At 42.5% G+C, this 14,449-nt stretch overlaps 1 protein-coding gene across 1 annotated transcript in view; it reads left to right on the plus strand.

Moving 5' to 3' along the window:
- LOC119430698 (cadherin-2) overlaps positions 1–11,416 on the plus strand; it is a 69,661-nt gene extending 58,245 nt beyond the window's left edge. The window contains exons 12-16 of the mRNA XM_037698165.1: positions 638–871; positions 2,242–2,475; positions 3,664–3,803; positions 6,043–6,204; positions 10,949–11,416. Coding sequence (XP_037554093.1) covers positions 638–871; positions 2,242–2,475; positions 3,664–3,803; positions 6,043–6,204; positions 10,949–11,155 — 977 coding nt within the window. The 3' untranslated portion in view covers positions 11,156–11,416. The remainder of the gene's footprint in view (positions 1–637; positions 872–2,241; positions 2,476–3,663; positions 3,804–6,042; positions 6,205–10,948) is intronic.
- Positions 11,417–14,449: the final 3,033 nt, after the last annotated feature.

The following is a 14,449-nucleotide window of genomic DNA, read 5'->3' on the forward strand; positions in this document are numbered from 1 at the left end:
AGTGAATTGAATTGAACTGACACCAACCAGGTTTCAGTCATGGATTCATTTCAGTGGCTCCCTTCAGGAAGTTGTGATGTTGCCGTTAACAACCTTTGATGCAAACTCAACCAATCCAGGCTAATTTTACTCAAACTTGTATTTTAGATCAAGTATCTCCCCCCCCCCCCCCCCACACACACACACACACACTGCTGATGTCTAATGTCTAAATCCAAGATGACCGCCTACCCCACCCCCCACGCAGCTCTGTCACTTCCGGACGGGGAACAGAGATTGTAGCAGCTGAGCTAAAATAAATAAATCCTGTTCTTCTACACAGTGTAACTCCTACCCACTTAAATATCTTGCACCAAAAGATTGTTTACTTGCATTCTCTGTTTGTTCCATTCCAGAAAAACACACATCTCCAAAACTGAAAACAGTCACTGCTCAAATCCCTCAGAGATGGTCGACATCGGCTTGCTATGTGTTTAGTTATTTATTTCATCTTTCTTGTTGACAAGCATGATGAAGTATTTATTTCCATTTCTTGAGCTTCTGATTTTTTTATCTATCTTATCTAATATGCTTCGACTGATGAATAAAAGTCTAAAGAGGACTGAAAATCTTTCATTCTTGTGTTTTTGGAATGAAGGCCTCCCCCCTGCCAGCGGGACAGGAACCCTGCAGATAAACCTGCTGGACATAAATGACAATGCGCCTCACGTCTTTCCTCCTGAGGTGGAAATGTGTGAGAAGCCCGAGCCCAACGCCTTGAACATCACAGCCAGTGACCCGGACCTGAACCCCAACGCTGGACCATTCGCATTTGAGCTGGTCACTCGTCCATCAGATGTCCGGCGTAACTGGACCCTCGGCCACCTCAGTGGTTCGTATGAAGCAGCGTTTTTCAGGTTGTCAGGGTTCTGTTGGTTTCTGCTGAGATGTACAGAATTATTCAGCTCATTGATGACATCAGCTGCTTCATGCTGGGATGTAAGACTTTAGCTAAACTCTAAAAGGAGTAAAACGGTGGCTAAAAATAGTAGAATTGTATTAAAAAGTGTTTAAAAGTGTTTGTCTAAAGCTAAAATGAGCAAAACGGTAGCTAAAAAATAAAACCACTGCAGCTAAAATCTAGAATGAGCAAAATGGTGGATAAAAGTAATAAAAAAGCAAAATGGTGGTTAAAAGTTACAGTAAAAGTAGCTAAACTTAAAGCTAAAAATAGCTCAATGGTAGCTAGAAGTACCAAAACATATGCTAAAGCTAAAATCAGCAAAACAATAGTTAAAATAAGAAAAGTTGCTGAACTCTAAAAAGTAAAATGGTAGCTAAAAGCTAAAAATAGCTAAACTATATGCTAAAATTTACCTTAAATGTAGCAAAACTTAAAACAAAAAAACTAGCTCAATGGTAGCTAAAAGTACCAACAGGTTTGCTAAAGCTAAAACCAGCAATACAGTAACTAAAACAAATACAAAAAATATTTATTTATTGCTATGATTTAAACAGGAAGCATAAAGATACGTAACTTCAAGTTAAAGTAGCCTAAGAAAACAAAACCCATGTAAGCCTATGTTGGAGCAGATTTCAAAGACAACAAGGTTTTTGAAGGAAGTGAAGAGATCTGAATGTTATTGATTGAAAATTATTTTGAAAAAAGTAAAATATTTAATAAAGAGTAAAATATTTTTTAAAGTACAAAAAGCCTCAGGTTTGAGCACAGATCAAAACCCTGCCTGTCAGGCTAAATGACAACCCTAAGCTGTCCCTATAGTGGGTGAGAAGCTGGACGGTTGTTCGTCTCATGCACAAAGTACGCTAAAATAGCAGACTACTAGCTAGAAGATAAAAGAACAGTAGCTAAAATCAGCAAAGCATAAACAAAAAGTTGTCATAGTTTCTTATTTTATTTAAAACTCTTCTAACGTGGACCGTGTCCATGAGTAGATGTTCAAGTTGTTACATTTTCCTTGAAAACATCACATTTAGCATCTGACCCTTTACGTCACAGCCTTTCTTTGCTGAGCGGGACCCGCTAGCTTAGAGCATGCCCATTAGCAAGGTTTGTTTGTGCTTATGGGAGGGTTGTTGTTTGTTTTTAAATAGAAGTAAACCAAACAACACCAACAAATAAAAGCACCGCTACGCCCCCGTAGAAAGCATAGCCTATGCTTTATTTGCTTGTTGATCAAAACTAATCTTCAGCTTGTTAAAGAGTGAACTTTAAAAGTTTCTGAACCGTTTCCTCTTCAGGTGAGTACGCCCAGATTCGCCTGCGGATCGGCTCCCTGGCCAGCGGCATCTACGAGATTCCTATCACCATCACAGACTCTGGAAACCTGCCCATGACCAACACGTCCCTGCTGAGGGTCAAAGTGTGCCAGTGTGATCGCCATGGTGACTGCGTGGACATGGAGAGAATCATGGCTGCTGGATTGGGCACTGGAGCCATTATTGCCATCCTCATCTGTATTATCACGCTTTTAGGTGAGTGACACACTGACCTCCACCTGCTTACTGAAACTGAAAGAATCAGGAAGGCTCTGTGATCTACTTTCTGTCGAAAGCTTGAAAGAATATGTAGATTCAACAGCAGTTCGAGGAGTTGAGTTGGTTTATTTACCGTCTTTAGCTTTGAAACATGAGGTAGCTGCACTCCTGAAGGAGGGACCAATAAAACCAGCACCGGACTCAGAAGGACTTTAACCCACCTCTCTCACTTCCCAACCACCATCTGCCCAGAGGAGAAGAAAGGCAACATGACAGGTTTCTGTAGGTTTTCACAGGCCTTATTGTTCAGTGGCCATGCAGAACCGGTTCAGAAAGGAACGTGATGGTCCTCATGAAACCTATTACCAAAGACAGGACCAGAAGCTGAAAGAAGCCTCTACTGGGCTGGCTGGGCAAGTTTAAGCCCTGCCTCAAATAGTTTTATCTAGGTGTTGATTTTGTTGGTTAGTCGTCGTAACTTTAATATGCTTTTTTTGTTGTTGTTGTTTTCAGTTTTGTTAGTTATTTATGAAAAGTGTGATGTCACCGTGATCGACAGCTTGTTAGCGAGTTGCGAGGGTTTGTGGGCGGGGCTTCAATGCTACAGCTACAATCTAAAAATACAACATGCAACTCTCACTAAAACAGATACTTTGGTTAATTTTTTAACAAAAGTGACATGAAGATGCTTCATTTTTCTGAACATGTTGAAGTTGAGTTGTTAAAGCTAAAAGAACCAGAGCACATGTTAAATAAGCTAAAAGCTAGCTAAAAGCTAAAAGAAATAGCATACCTAAAAACTAAAAGTAGTAAAAGGCTACTTTGAAACTAAAGTAGCAAAAGTCAATAAAAACAGGCAAAAGACTTTATGAAAGGTACAGTGGCAAAAGCTCAAAGAAACAAAAGGCTAGCTAAAAGCTAAAGTGGCAAAAAGCTAGCTGGAAGCTAAAATAGCACAATAGTAGATCTCAGGTTTTTCTTGTTCTAAAAACCACAACCAAATGAGTAAAGAAGATTTCAGCTCTCATAAGAAGATGAAGGGTTTGAGTCTAGGAGTAAAAACTGGTCTTTGTTCCCTGTCCTGGTCCTTGACTGGATGTAGAAACGGACTGATGCTGAAGAAGATCTGATTTGGTTCTTTAGTAAATAGTTTCTGTGTCTTCTTTTGCCCTGCCTGCTGTGCAGTTCTGGTGCTGCTGTTTGTGATGTGGGTGAAGAGGAGGGATAAGGAGCGTCAGGCCAAACAGCTTCTTATTGATCCGGAGGACGACGTCCGGGACAACATCCTGAAATATGACGAGGAGGGAGGTGGAGAGGAGGACCAGGTACACACACACACACACACACACACACACACACTGACATATTCTGCTTCTTTCCAGTTTTCAATCTTCTGTCCTCCAGCTAAGATTAAGTGAAACAAAAGTGGACCTGGAAAACAGGATTAATCGCTGTGTGTTTGAGAACAAGTTCATCTCTTCTCTAAACAACTTCTTGGCTGATGTCACACATAAGCTGATCTGTACGTCAGCTGGGGACGTATTAACCCTCGCTTACCCACCCAGTGGACACAACTTGCTTTCTGCAGCAGCAGCTCATGGATAGGGAGGCTGGAAGTCACTCTGTATGATCAGGAATCCTCTTCCACAATCCCAGTGCTTTATTGGTGGAGCATGCTGGGTTATTCTTGGTCATCCAGGACATGATAAATTAAAGAAATTTAATAAAACAAAACAACTGGATTTATGTTATGAAACAGTTTAAGTGTTTTGGAGGTGGGGGTCGGGGGGTGGGGAACAAGACACAGTACTGAAGTCTCCCACTTTGTGGGACCTCCAGTTCATACTCCAGTTTGTCCCATATGTTCCTACATATTATCCCAAATTGTCCTATACTATACTATATATTCCTGTACTCTATTCCAGATGTTCCTGTACTCTATTCCAGATGTTCTTGAAATCTATCCCAGATGTTCATGTACTCTACAGTATTTCAGATGTTCCTGTACACTATTCCAGATGTTCATGTACTATATTCCAAATGTTCTAGTACGTTTTTACAGATGTTCCTGTACTCTATTCCAGATGTTCTTGTTCTCTATCCCAGATGCTCATGCACTGTATTTCAGATGTTCCTGTACACTATTCCAGATGTTTCTGGCATTACTTATGTTCTAGTACTTTATTCCAGATGTTCATATACTTTATTCCAGATGTTTCTGACATTACATATGTTCTTGTACTTTATTCCATAAGTTATTGTACTCTATTCCAAATGGTCCTGTACTGGAGGAAATAGAAAGTGGAAACAGATAGTGTTTACTGTTCTTATCTCAGAGCTCAAGCAACATATCTGCAGAACAGATGTTCAGGCTGGACAGACAGGTTGGACTAAATGTGTCTAATAGTGAAAGTTGTGTAAATCTGCACATCTGGTCATGTCGGCATGCCCACTGTTTGTTTTTAAAAGAGAAGAAATTGAAAATCTTCCAAGGATTTGAACGCTGGTTTCCAACATTAAAACACTTTGAAGTTTCCATCAGATAAATGTCACCCAGCAGACCCTGGGTGATATTTAGATATTTCTATTTCAGACAGTGTTCCCTAATTCATAACATAATCAGACACCTGTGTGCTAATTCTGAGAAAGCGTTGAAAATGGTCCTGCTATGATAAGCTTGGAATTCTGTCACTTCCTCCTAAGACTGCTGTCACAGCTCATACTGTGCTAACCACTGATAACTATTAGAACTTCACTTTCAGAATCAACAGACTGTCCCTTTAAAGCTTTGTCTTGTTAACTAATGCATTATTGTTTCTGTTTATGTGGAAGAGTTCCACTTAACTAAATGAGAACAAGTGTTTCTGCACATGACAGATTGGTTCTGCAGAGACATCAAAGACATGAAATGTCCATTTCTGTGAGGACCAGGCTGTTTCAGGTTTTGTGAAGTGAAGAAATATATGAAGTATGCTGCATTTCTCAGCTGCCTGCCAGCTTGTTGCTGCACTTTCATTCACTCGTTAGGGGAAAGGTTTTTTTGTTGGTTGGCTGTTCTGCTGAACAAAGCCCAAGGTCAGTCCACAGCTTGCTGTCATTGTCTTAAAAAGGCTGCTACCGTCAATTTTCCCTGGAAACCAGAAAGCACAAGATGCTGTTTGAAGGGTGCTGCAGTGACTCAGACAGAACTGTTCAACACACTCCTCCACTGGCTGCTGCCTAAACCACTTTCATACAAGACAAGGTGGGAGATGGAGGCTAATAGATGCCTTCAGAGACACACGAGAACAGAAAATCATGAAGACACATGATGGTTGGTCTCTGGGCTCAGTGTGCTTGGTTCAACAACAGCCTAATCAAACTGTTAAAACCCTTTTGGTGAAGCTTTATAAATAACATTATTTCATGACATACTGTACCTGCTACCCTCACATTATGTGCTGTGCATGACTCTCAGCTACTACCACACTGCATTCCAGTTGTAGTTCAGAACCTTTTACAGTATTTAGGTTTGAAGTTAACAGAAGTGAGGTTGATGAGCTGTGGCTGTGTGTCTCTTGTCAGGACTACGATCTGAGCCAGCTGCAGCAGCCCGATGCTCTGGAGTCGGAGTGCATCAAAGTGGGGATCAGACGTCTGGACGAGAGGCCCCTCCATCACGAGCACCAGTACCCACTCCGCTCCACAGCCCCCCATCCAGGAGACATAGGAGACTTTATTCATCAGGTATGAAGATGTGTGAGTTCCCACTGTGAGGTCAGCAGATGGGGGGGGGGGGGGTCCGCTCCTCACTGACAGCCAGCCTATTGGCTTGGAGGAGGCTCTGGTGTTGGACGTGTTCACTTTTCAGCTTACAGGAAGTGATGAATCACATCTTGAGTGCAACACAAACTGTGTTGTGAACAGAAAGTCAACATTTGGTCTCTTCTGTCTTCCTTCCTGTTTTTCTCACCACCCATACCATACCATACCATTTTATTTATAGAGCACTTAAAACAGCGACAAGGCCAACCAAAGTGCTGTACAGACAGAACAACAGGTAAAACACAAAGCAAAATACAAAATGAAGTAAATCAGAATATAGACAAAAATACGATGCAGATAATGACAACAAACCAGTGTGGAGCATACAGGATCAAAACACAGATCATCTGGTGTTGAAAGCCACCGAATAGTAGAGGGTTTTTAAATGGGACTTTAAAACCGAGGGAGGGGGCCTGTCTGACAAGCAGAGGTAACTCGTTCCAGAGTCTTGGTCCTGCTACAGAGAAGTCCCTGTCCCCTCTGCGCTTAAGACGAGTTCCTGGAACTGTGAGGAGCAACTGGTCCACTAACCTCAGGGAACGTGGTGGGACATACGGTTGTAGCAAATCAGAGAGATGGGTGGGGGGGGGGGAAACACTGTTCAGTGGTTTGTAGACATACATGAGTATTTTGAACTGGATTCGAAAGTGAACCGGTAACCAGTGCAGTGAGGCCAAAACTGGTGTAATGTGCTCTCTTTTGCCTGTACTGGTTAAAAATCGGGCTGCTGCATTCTGGACCAGTTGTAGTCGTGCAATGGAGGTCTGACTGATACCAAACAGGAGCGAATTGCAGTAATCAAGCCTAGATGTAATGAATGCATGTATTACTGTCTCCAGGTTCTTTTTGGACAATATGAGCTTCAGTTTAGACAGTCGCCTCATTTGGAAGAAGCATGATTTAACAATCATGTTTACGTGATTGTTAAGTTTCAGGGAAGGGTCCGTTATCACGCCCAGATTAGTGACTCTTTCTTTTTCTGACAGGGTTAGAGCGGAAAGGTCGATGCAGTGGTTTGTGATCGTGTCATTGGGAGGGAACAACATGACTTCAGACTTCTGTTCATTGAAACTTAAGAAGTTTAAAGCCATCCAGTCCCTGATGTCAGCCAGGCAGTCGAGCAGCGGTTGAATAGAACATGTAACATTGTGTCTTAGGGGGAAGTAAATTTGACAGTCATTGGCATAGAAGTGGAAGGGCATGTTGTGTTTCCGGAAAATAGCACCAAGCGGCAGCAGGTATAAAGAGAATAGGAGGGGACCCAGGATGGACCCCTGCAGAACCCCCCATTTAAGCTCTGCCGCTGCAGAACTAAAATCCTTGATGGAGACACAAAAGGATCTGTCAGTGAGGTAGGATCTGAACCAACTGAGGGCTGACCCTGTGATGCCCCCCACTGCTCTAACCTAGCAATGAGGATCTCATGGTCGATGGTGTCAAAGGCGGCTGTGAGGTCCAATATAATCCATCAGAGATTAAAGCTACACAAACATCAACACTATAACTACAGGTTAACAAAATCAAAACATCATCACAATGCTCACAATACAACTTTAGGACACGAATTACACTACAGTGTTATACAATCAGAATAGTTTGGCTTTAGACAGTGGGAAAGACCAGATGATGATGTCATGGCTTTGGAGGTTTTTGATTAGTTAGTTGACAACATCTGAGTTAACAGGATGCACACACCCTAATCAGGTCCAGCCATGTCTCTATATGATGATGTTAGTTTATAGTCAGATGGTCTGTAATTCTGTCTTTATCATTTAGAGATTTGATTGACCATGTTTTATTTGAAGTTTTCAAATATCCCAGGACATCTTGAGTTCACTGCTGAGGGTTCAGGCTGTCAGTGTGTGCTCGTTGTGCATTAAGGACTTCCTAACAGTCTTACATGGATTAACACAAGTTAATCTTCCTCGCATCATCTCAAGTGTAAAGACTCGACTCCAACCCAGGCGTGTTGCTGTCTGATCATATTGTTTTCACATGCACGTATGTGAGTGTGCACGGCTCTGGTTGGCCTGCATTAAGACATAAGACAGGTTCAGGTTCAGTTTAATGCTCCTTGACCTGGACCTACTGCCTTTTTAAACAACAGGTCTGATTAACCTCGCACACAGACAGGGTTTTATACACACGTCAAAGACGAATTTATTATCCTGGTATAGTCTCCGTCCGTCCATAAGCGTTCTCTCTTCCCATCCATAACTTCTGCTTCACTCAGATCTGCATCATCACAATATGGAGTGTCACATTCACTGTTCATCACCCCAGCTCTAAGGTCAAGGTCACAGATCAAGGTCAAAGTTAAAACCAGGTCTTTGCTTGTCCAAGTCCTTGCTTCAGATTGCTTTATAATACTGGTAGTTTGTTGACGTTAGTTTCACTGACACTTAACACAGTATGATCTGATTTATTATCCCATTGTTTCTCATTGTGTTTGGGTTTTTTACGTTTTTATTTTTTGATACTTTTAATTATATCTTGTTATTTTTTACTTGATGCTGTGGTTATGAAGCACTTTGGTAATAATTTCTGTTTTAAATGTGCTCAATGAATAAATTTGATTTGACTTGATAGGTGTATAATGTGCCGTCAGCAATACTCTTGTTCCTTGAGAAGGAAGTGAAAACCCAGAGCCAGAACCAGCTCTGTGCTGGGCCAGAACCCTGGGTTTCTAGATAGGAAATGACAAACTATTGTATCTGTGCTGTAAGGTGTAGGGGAGATATGTGTATGGGTATTTATTGTATATAGACCCTGAAACTGTGGTATAAACATGATAATTATCTTACATCTGACAACAGTGGCCAGAGCTGAGAACCACTTTGGTCAGGAACAAGAGGTGGTCTCATGGAAACCAACAACCAATCAGACATTTTTTACCGGAGGAGATGTTTAACGTGACATGATGATCGGGCTCCGAGTTAGCTCTCTGGCTGTGCAAACCCAAACAGGTTCTGAACTCGAACCGGCTCTAGCACTAGTCAAAAGCTAGAACCTCTTTTTTTGTTGTTGTTGTTGTTGGAAAAGCCAGATTAGATAAATTCAGCTAAATGTGTAAGGCTGTAGGACAAACTAATAACCAAATGCAGCTGATTTCTGAGAGTTATGGCTGCTAAAGATACTTCTCCAAGCTGTTGGACTCAGTGTGCAATCCCGTTAACCTAAGGTTCTACCTGAATTTCAGACGAGATGTTTTATGCATTCTTAAGTTTCATCATGACTGTTTTGGTCCTGAAACAAGTCTGTGGGACTGGGGTGTTGGTTGGAGTTCAGGGCATTCTGGGTAATCTGCTGAATCTCCTCATCGAGACAGAGGCAGCATCTGTCCAGCCTGACCTCAATCTCTCTCTGTAATCCCTCCTTGCCCCTTTTCTTCCTCAACTCATTCCTCAAACACACAGCTGTTAGACTAGGGGGTCTGAGCTCCGGGGCTGAAGTAAAGTGGGGGCGGGGGGTAGACGCTTTCTGTCCTCGTTGCTTTGAAAAGTGAGCAGTTCTGCTCTCAGCTGGCCTCAGCGTGTCCACAGATGGAGGGGGATGGACATGGGCTCCATAAGAACTTCAGACTTACTGCACAATTATTATAAAAATATAGGATTACTTTAATCCTCATCTGTGCTCAGGTTTTCTCAGTCTCTGCATTTAGAAAATCTCGGCTGCAAACACGAAGGGATCCAAATTCCACAAATCCAGAGTTGACGGTTGTACAGCCTTCACCAGTTTAGATGTGAAATATGGAAACTGAGGGATTAACCTGAGACACATCAAACTCAGGTTCTATGAGTGAAGGGCTTAGTGGCCCAGCAAATACTGATGTGGTGCCGTTAGACAACAAATGGATTGTGAGTCTGATCCGCTGCTGTAATCTGCAGCTGACTGCTCCTGAGCATCTGAACCATAAGGACAGGGATTCTGTGGGATATAATCCCAATCATTGGTGTCAGTTGTCTTTGTTGTATCATTTTTTTTTCTGTTGTTCCTCTGATCACACCAGGTGAACAGACCATGGTGTACCTGTAGCCATGGCAGCACTGTCATTCCCCGATCTGTTATGGAAGCCTATCCGTACTGTAGCTCATTTGCGCATGCATAAAATAAATACTTCCAGGTTTCACGAAATCGCTGTTGAATATGCTAGATTAAGGAAAATGTACTGGTGTAATTCCGTTTCTGAATAAGAACTGTCTTAATTTACTTAGAAAAGTATGTGCTCTATCTCCGCAGATTCTCATGTTGCTAATTTACGCCACTCTTATTTCTGTTAAAATCATTGACATATTTACGTCATGGTTAAAATGATATGCAGCTTCACCACTGAGCTGCGCTGTTTCACTATGGAAATAATTAGTTCTGTGTCTTGCATGGTTTTTCTCATTCAGCCCAGGCTGGGGGTCAGGTTTAATGTGTCGCATATCATGTTAACCAATGATTTGTAATGAAAATACGAGTAGCGTAAATTAGCTACATGAAGATCGGTGGAGATAGAGCACATACTTTTCTAAGTAAATTAAGACAGTTTTTATTCATAAACAACGGCGATCCATGCGACCTGGAAGTACACTACGGATCGTGCTTCCGTAACAGATCGGGGAATGACAAGCACATAGATTAACTCCTCACTCACTTCTTGTCTCCTTCATCTTCTTTTCAGGGCCTGAAGGCTGCAGACAATGACCCCACAGCACCCCCCTACGACTCCCTGCTAGTGTTCGATTACGAAGGCAGCGGCTCCACCGCCGGCTCCCTCAGCTCGCTGCGCTCCTCCTCCAGCTATGGAGACCAGGAGTACGATTACCTCGGCCACTGGGGGCCGCGTTTTCGTAAACTGGCCGACCTGTACGGCGGGGGGGAAGATTAGCATCGTCACTCCTCATCTAACGAGAACCACCACCCCCCACACTTGCTTCAGAAGGCTCAGGTGGGGGGCAGAAGAGCAGATGATGGACTACGTTGGCATTTAAATTTCGCTGCCTGTTGGGGGACAGCCGATGAAACGTGTCGAGCTGGTGCATATCTGGGCCACTGAACTGGATCAGAGCGTTAGCCTGTATGCTAACAACTGTGTGCTGAGGCAGACGCTCATCCACACTTGAATCTGACCGTTCAGCAGCACCGGGTCAAATGTGCCTTTCTGTACCTTCTGTTGATACTCTTCACTTAAAATGCTCTGTGTTGCTTTAAAGACTCCTGGGGTTTGCAACTAAAGGAGTACTTTGCCATTATAATGAGTGCGTGCGTGTGCGTGTGTGAGTGAGTGCAAATCATTTTTGTGAAAACACACTGGATGGATACTTTAAGGGCAAAGTCTACTTGAGATGCTTTGGATGGTCCCACCAGTAAAACATGGCTCCACTCTGCAGCAAGGGCAGGTGATACATGATACCCCCCATACACACTAGCTCAATTTGTGCATTTCCACTCTCTCAACTCTCTTCGATTCTTCTCCACACCGCACCAGTTAAGGGCCTGCCCACTGCTGGTACCCACTCCCACTCAGCGCAGTTTATGGGACCGCCTTGTTTATGGTTCCAAGTAAACTCCTCCGAGGGGCCGATCTTGACGTAAGCAGACAGCAACGCAACCATTGATTGACCAGCAGAGCTACGTCACTGAATGACCCACCCAGCAAAACTGCAAACTACATCTGAACCTCCACTTCCTCATCATGGTGATGGATGACGCCATAAGAAATGTGCACATTTACAGAGAGATATTGGGCATGACTGGCTACACCCAGACTTATAAGCAGTGCCAGGATAAGCTAAAGAAATTGAAGTCTGATTAAAGGGCGTTTAAGGACCATAACAAGCGGAGTGACTTGAACACGAATAGTTGTGATACCATCCACTTTGCATTGACGATCCTGCCCACAGTGCAGGGAAACAAGTCACAGTGGCAAATCACCTGTACCTGAAAAGAACCAATAAGACGAGAGCCAAGTGGAGTCACACTTATCAAAGGCAAAGTGGCTAAATTGTCTATTAGCAAAATATCTCATGAAACACTGGACAGAATTTAATGAACTCTCAGTGAGTAATCTCTGGATATTCGTCTACAACTGATTAACTGTTGGAGTCTACCAGATTCAAGATGGCCACTGCAGCCAATCAACTGTGGCCAACACAAACATGGTTGTAAGTCAGTCAGTATGCAGATGTTGAGCTAAAACCTGGTGTGGTAGTTGCTGAGAGTCATACACACCTCTGGGTAGGAGGTCAGCAGATTCTGGGTCAATTCATCTAAATGTTCGTGTCACTATTAACGTTTATTTTAGATTTTTGTCTTTTCCTAACATTGTTCTTCTTTCGGCTGTTCTGTCTTCAGCGAGTCATCCCTCTCCATCTCACTCTGTCCTCTGTGTCCTCTGTCCTTCCTCTGTCCTCCATCCAACTACCTCCATGTCCTCTATAACAGCATCTATAAATCTCCTCTTTATCTTTTTTCCTGGCAGCTGCATTTCTATTCTTCTACCACTGTCCCTCCTCTGGACATGTCCAAACCACTGTCCCTCCTCTGGACATGTCCAAACCATCTCAGTCTGGTCTCTAACTTTATCTCCCAGTTGTTCAACCTGTGCTGTACCTCTGATGATCTCATTCCTAATCATCCTTGTCACTCCTAAGGAGAACCTCAACATCTTAATTTCTACCACTTCCAGTTCTGTCTCCTGTCTTTTTGTCCATGTCTCTGTCTCCAAATCATACAACATAGCTGGTCTCACCACTGTCTTGTAAGCCTTTTCTTTGAACTTTTTTGCCTCCCTTTTGTTACAAATACCTCCTGAAGCTTACCTGTGTGTACTAATACACCAACCCCAGATGAGCGGCTACAAAGTGACAGGTGTAAACGTCTCTGCAGCGGCAGGTCCAACTACAGTAGAAGCTTCATCACAACCTCACACACACCTGATAGATGTGTGTTGCCCACCACACCTCAGTTCATATATAATCATGACTTTTTAAACTGTACCCTCAGCTAAGAGCTGAGCTGAGCTCCACCACCTCTAAACACTAGGCATCACATCACACCAAGCCCTGGAGGAAAGTTTTAGATCAGGGACATTTTGTGCCAAACAGAATTTAAACCTTTTTTTGTATCTGGAAGGTTTCAACAAGCAGAAAATGTTGGTGCTGCTATTTATACACTCTGGCTACATCCTCTCTCTTTTATTAAAGGACATAAAAAAGACAAGTTGGTTTATTTCCAGAATGACAAAATGAAAGAAGTTACTTTTAGTTTATGTATAATTCTGTTGCTACTAAAAATGACAGGTTGAGCAAGAAACTGTCCACCAACAGAAACCAGTACATACTAAAAAAAAAAAACACTTTTGACATATTTTTGGCTGCAGAAGATGCTGACCATCTGTGAGTTCTCATCATAAAATTAAATACGAATTTGAATTGGTTTGAGTCGCAGAAACGTTCAGGATATTTACTGACAGCTCAACATGGAGGTTGGACAATGAGAAAACTGAGACGGTTCCCCTCATCACCAACATCACTGTGGAGTTCTGACCCGTCAGCATCGAGGGTAAAGTCTCAGGTTGAGGAGCGCCATGTGAATGCTGGAAATTCAAGAAAACAAACACACGTCTGAGCCCGTACCAAACAATGACGAGTGTTTCTAATCCAGAATGAGTCCAGCTCTGTTCGAAACTCCCAAGACCTGCGATCCACGGTGGCTTACTGTGGAGGATTATCCTTGTGAGGGATGGATCATGTCCAGCACAGAGCTACATGTTTTGCTGGTTTGGATTTCCAAAGCGAGTGAAAATACATGTACAGTAATGTTAAACTTTAGATAGACACTTTTATGTTTTTTTTAATCATGATGTAACTTATGCAGCTGATTACTAATAAAGGAAATCATCAGTTCACGTTTTGTAGCAAGGAGGACACTGCTGTGGTGGGTTAAATACAAAAAAGGCATAATTTCTTCTGTCTACTGATGGTTTGCCTTAGTGTTTTCTGGTTCTCTACTGGCTACTCATTGTAAACTCAAAAATGTACAGATTGGATTTTTTTTCTCGTTATTTTGGCTGTGATCTCCTAAAATGACATGCTTATAGCTTGACTTCTTGTATATGTGTAATTTGGATCACAAATAAAATGTTTTTGCATGTTTTTATCTTTTCATCAAGGTAAGGAAG

This window comes from Nematolebias whitei, chromosome 3 (genome assembly GCF_014905685.2).
Source record: "Nematolebias whitei isolate Nwh7 chromosome 3, NemWhi1, whole genome shotgun sequence".
Taxonomy (NCBI): Eukaryota; Metazoa; Chordata; class Actinopteri; order Cyprinodontiformes; family Rivulidae; genus Nematolebias; species Nematolebias whitei.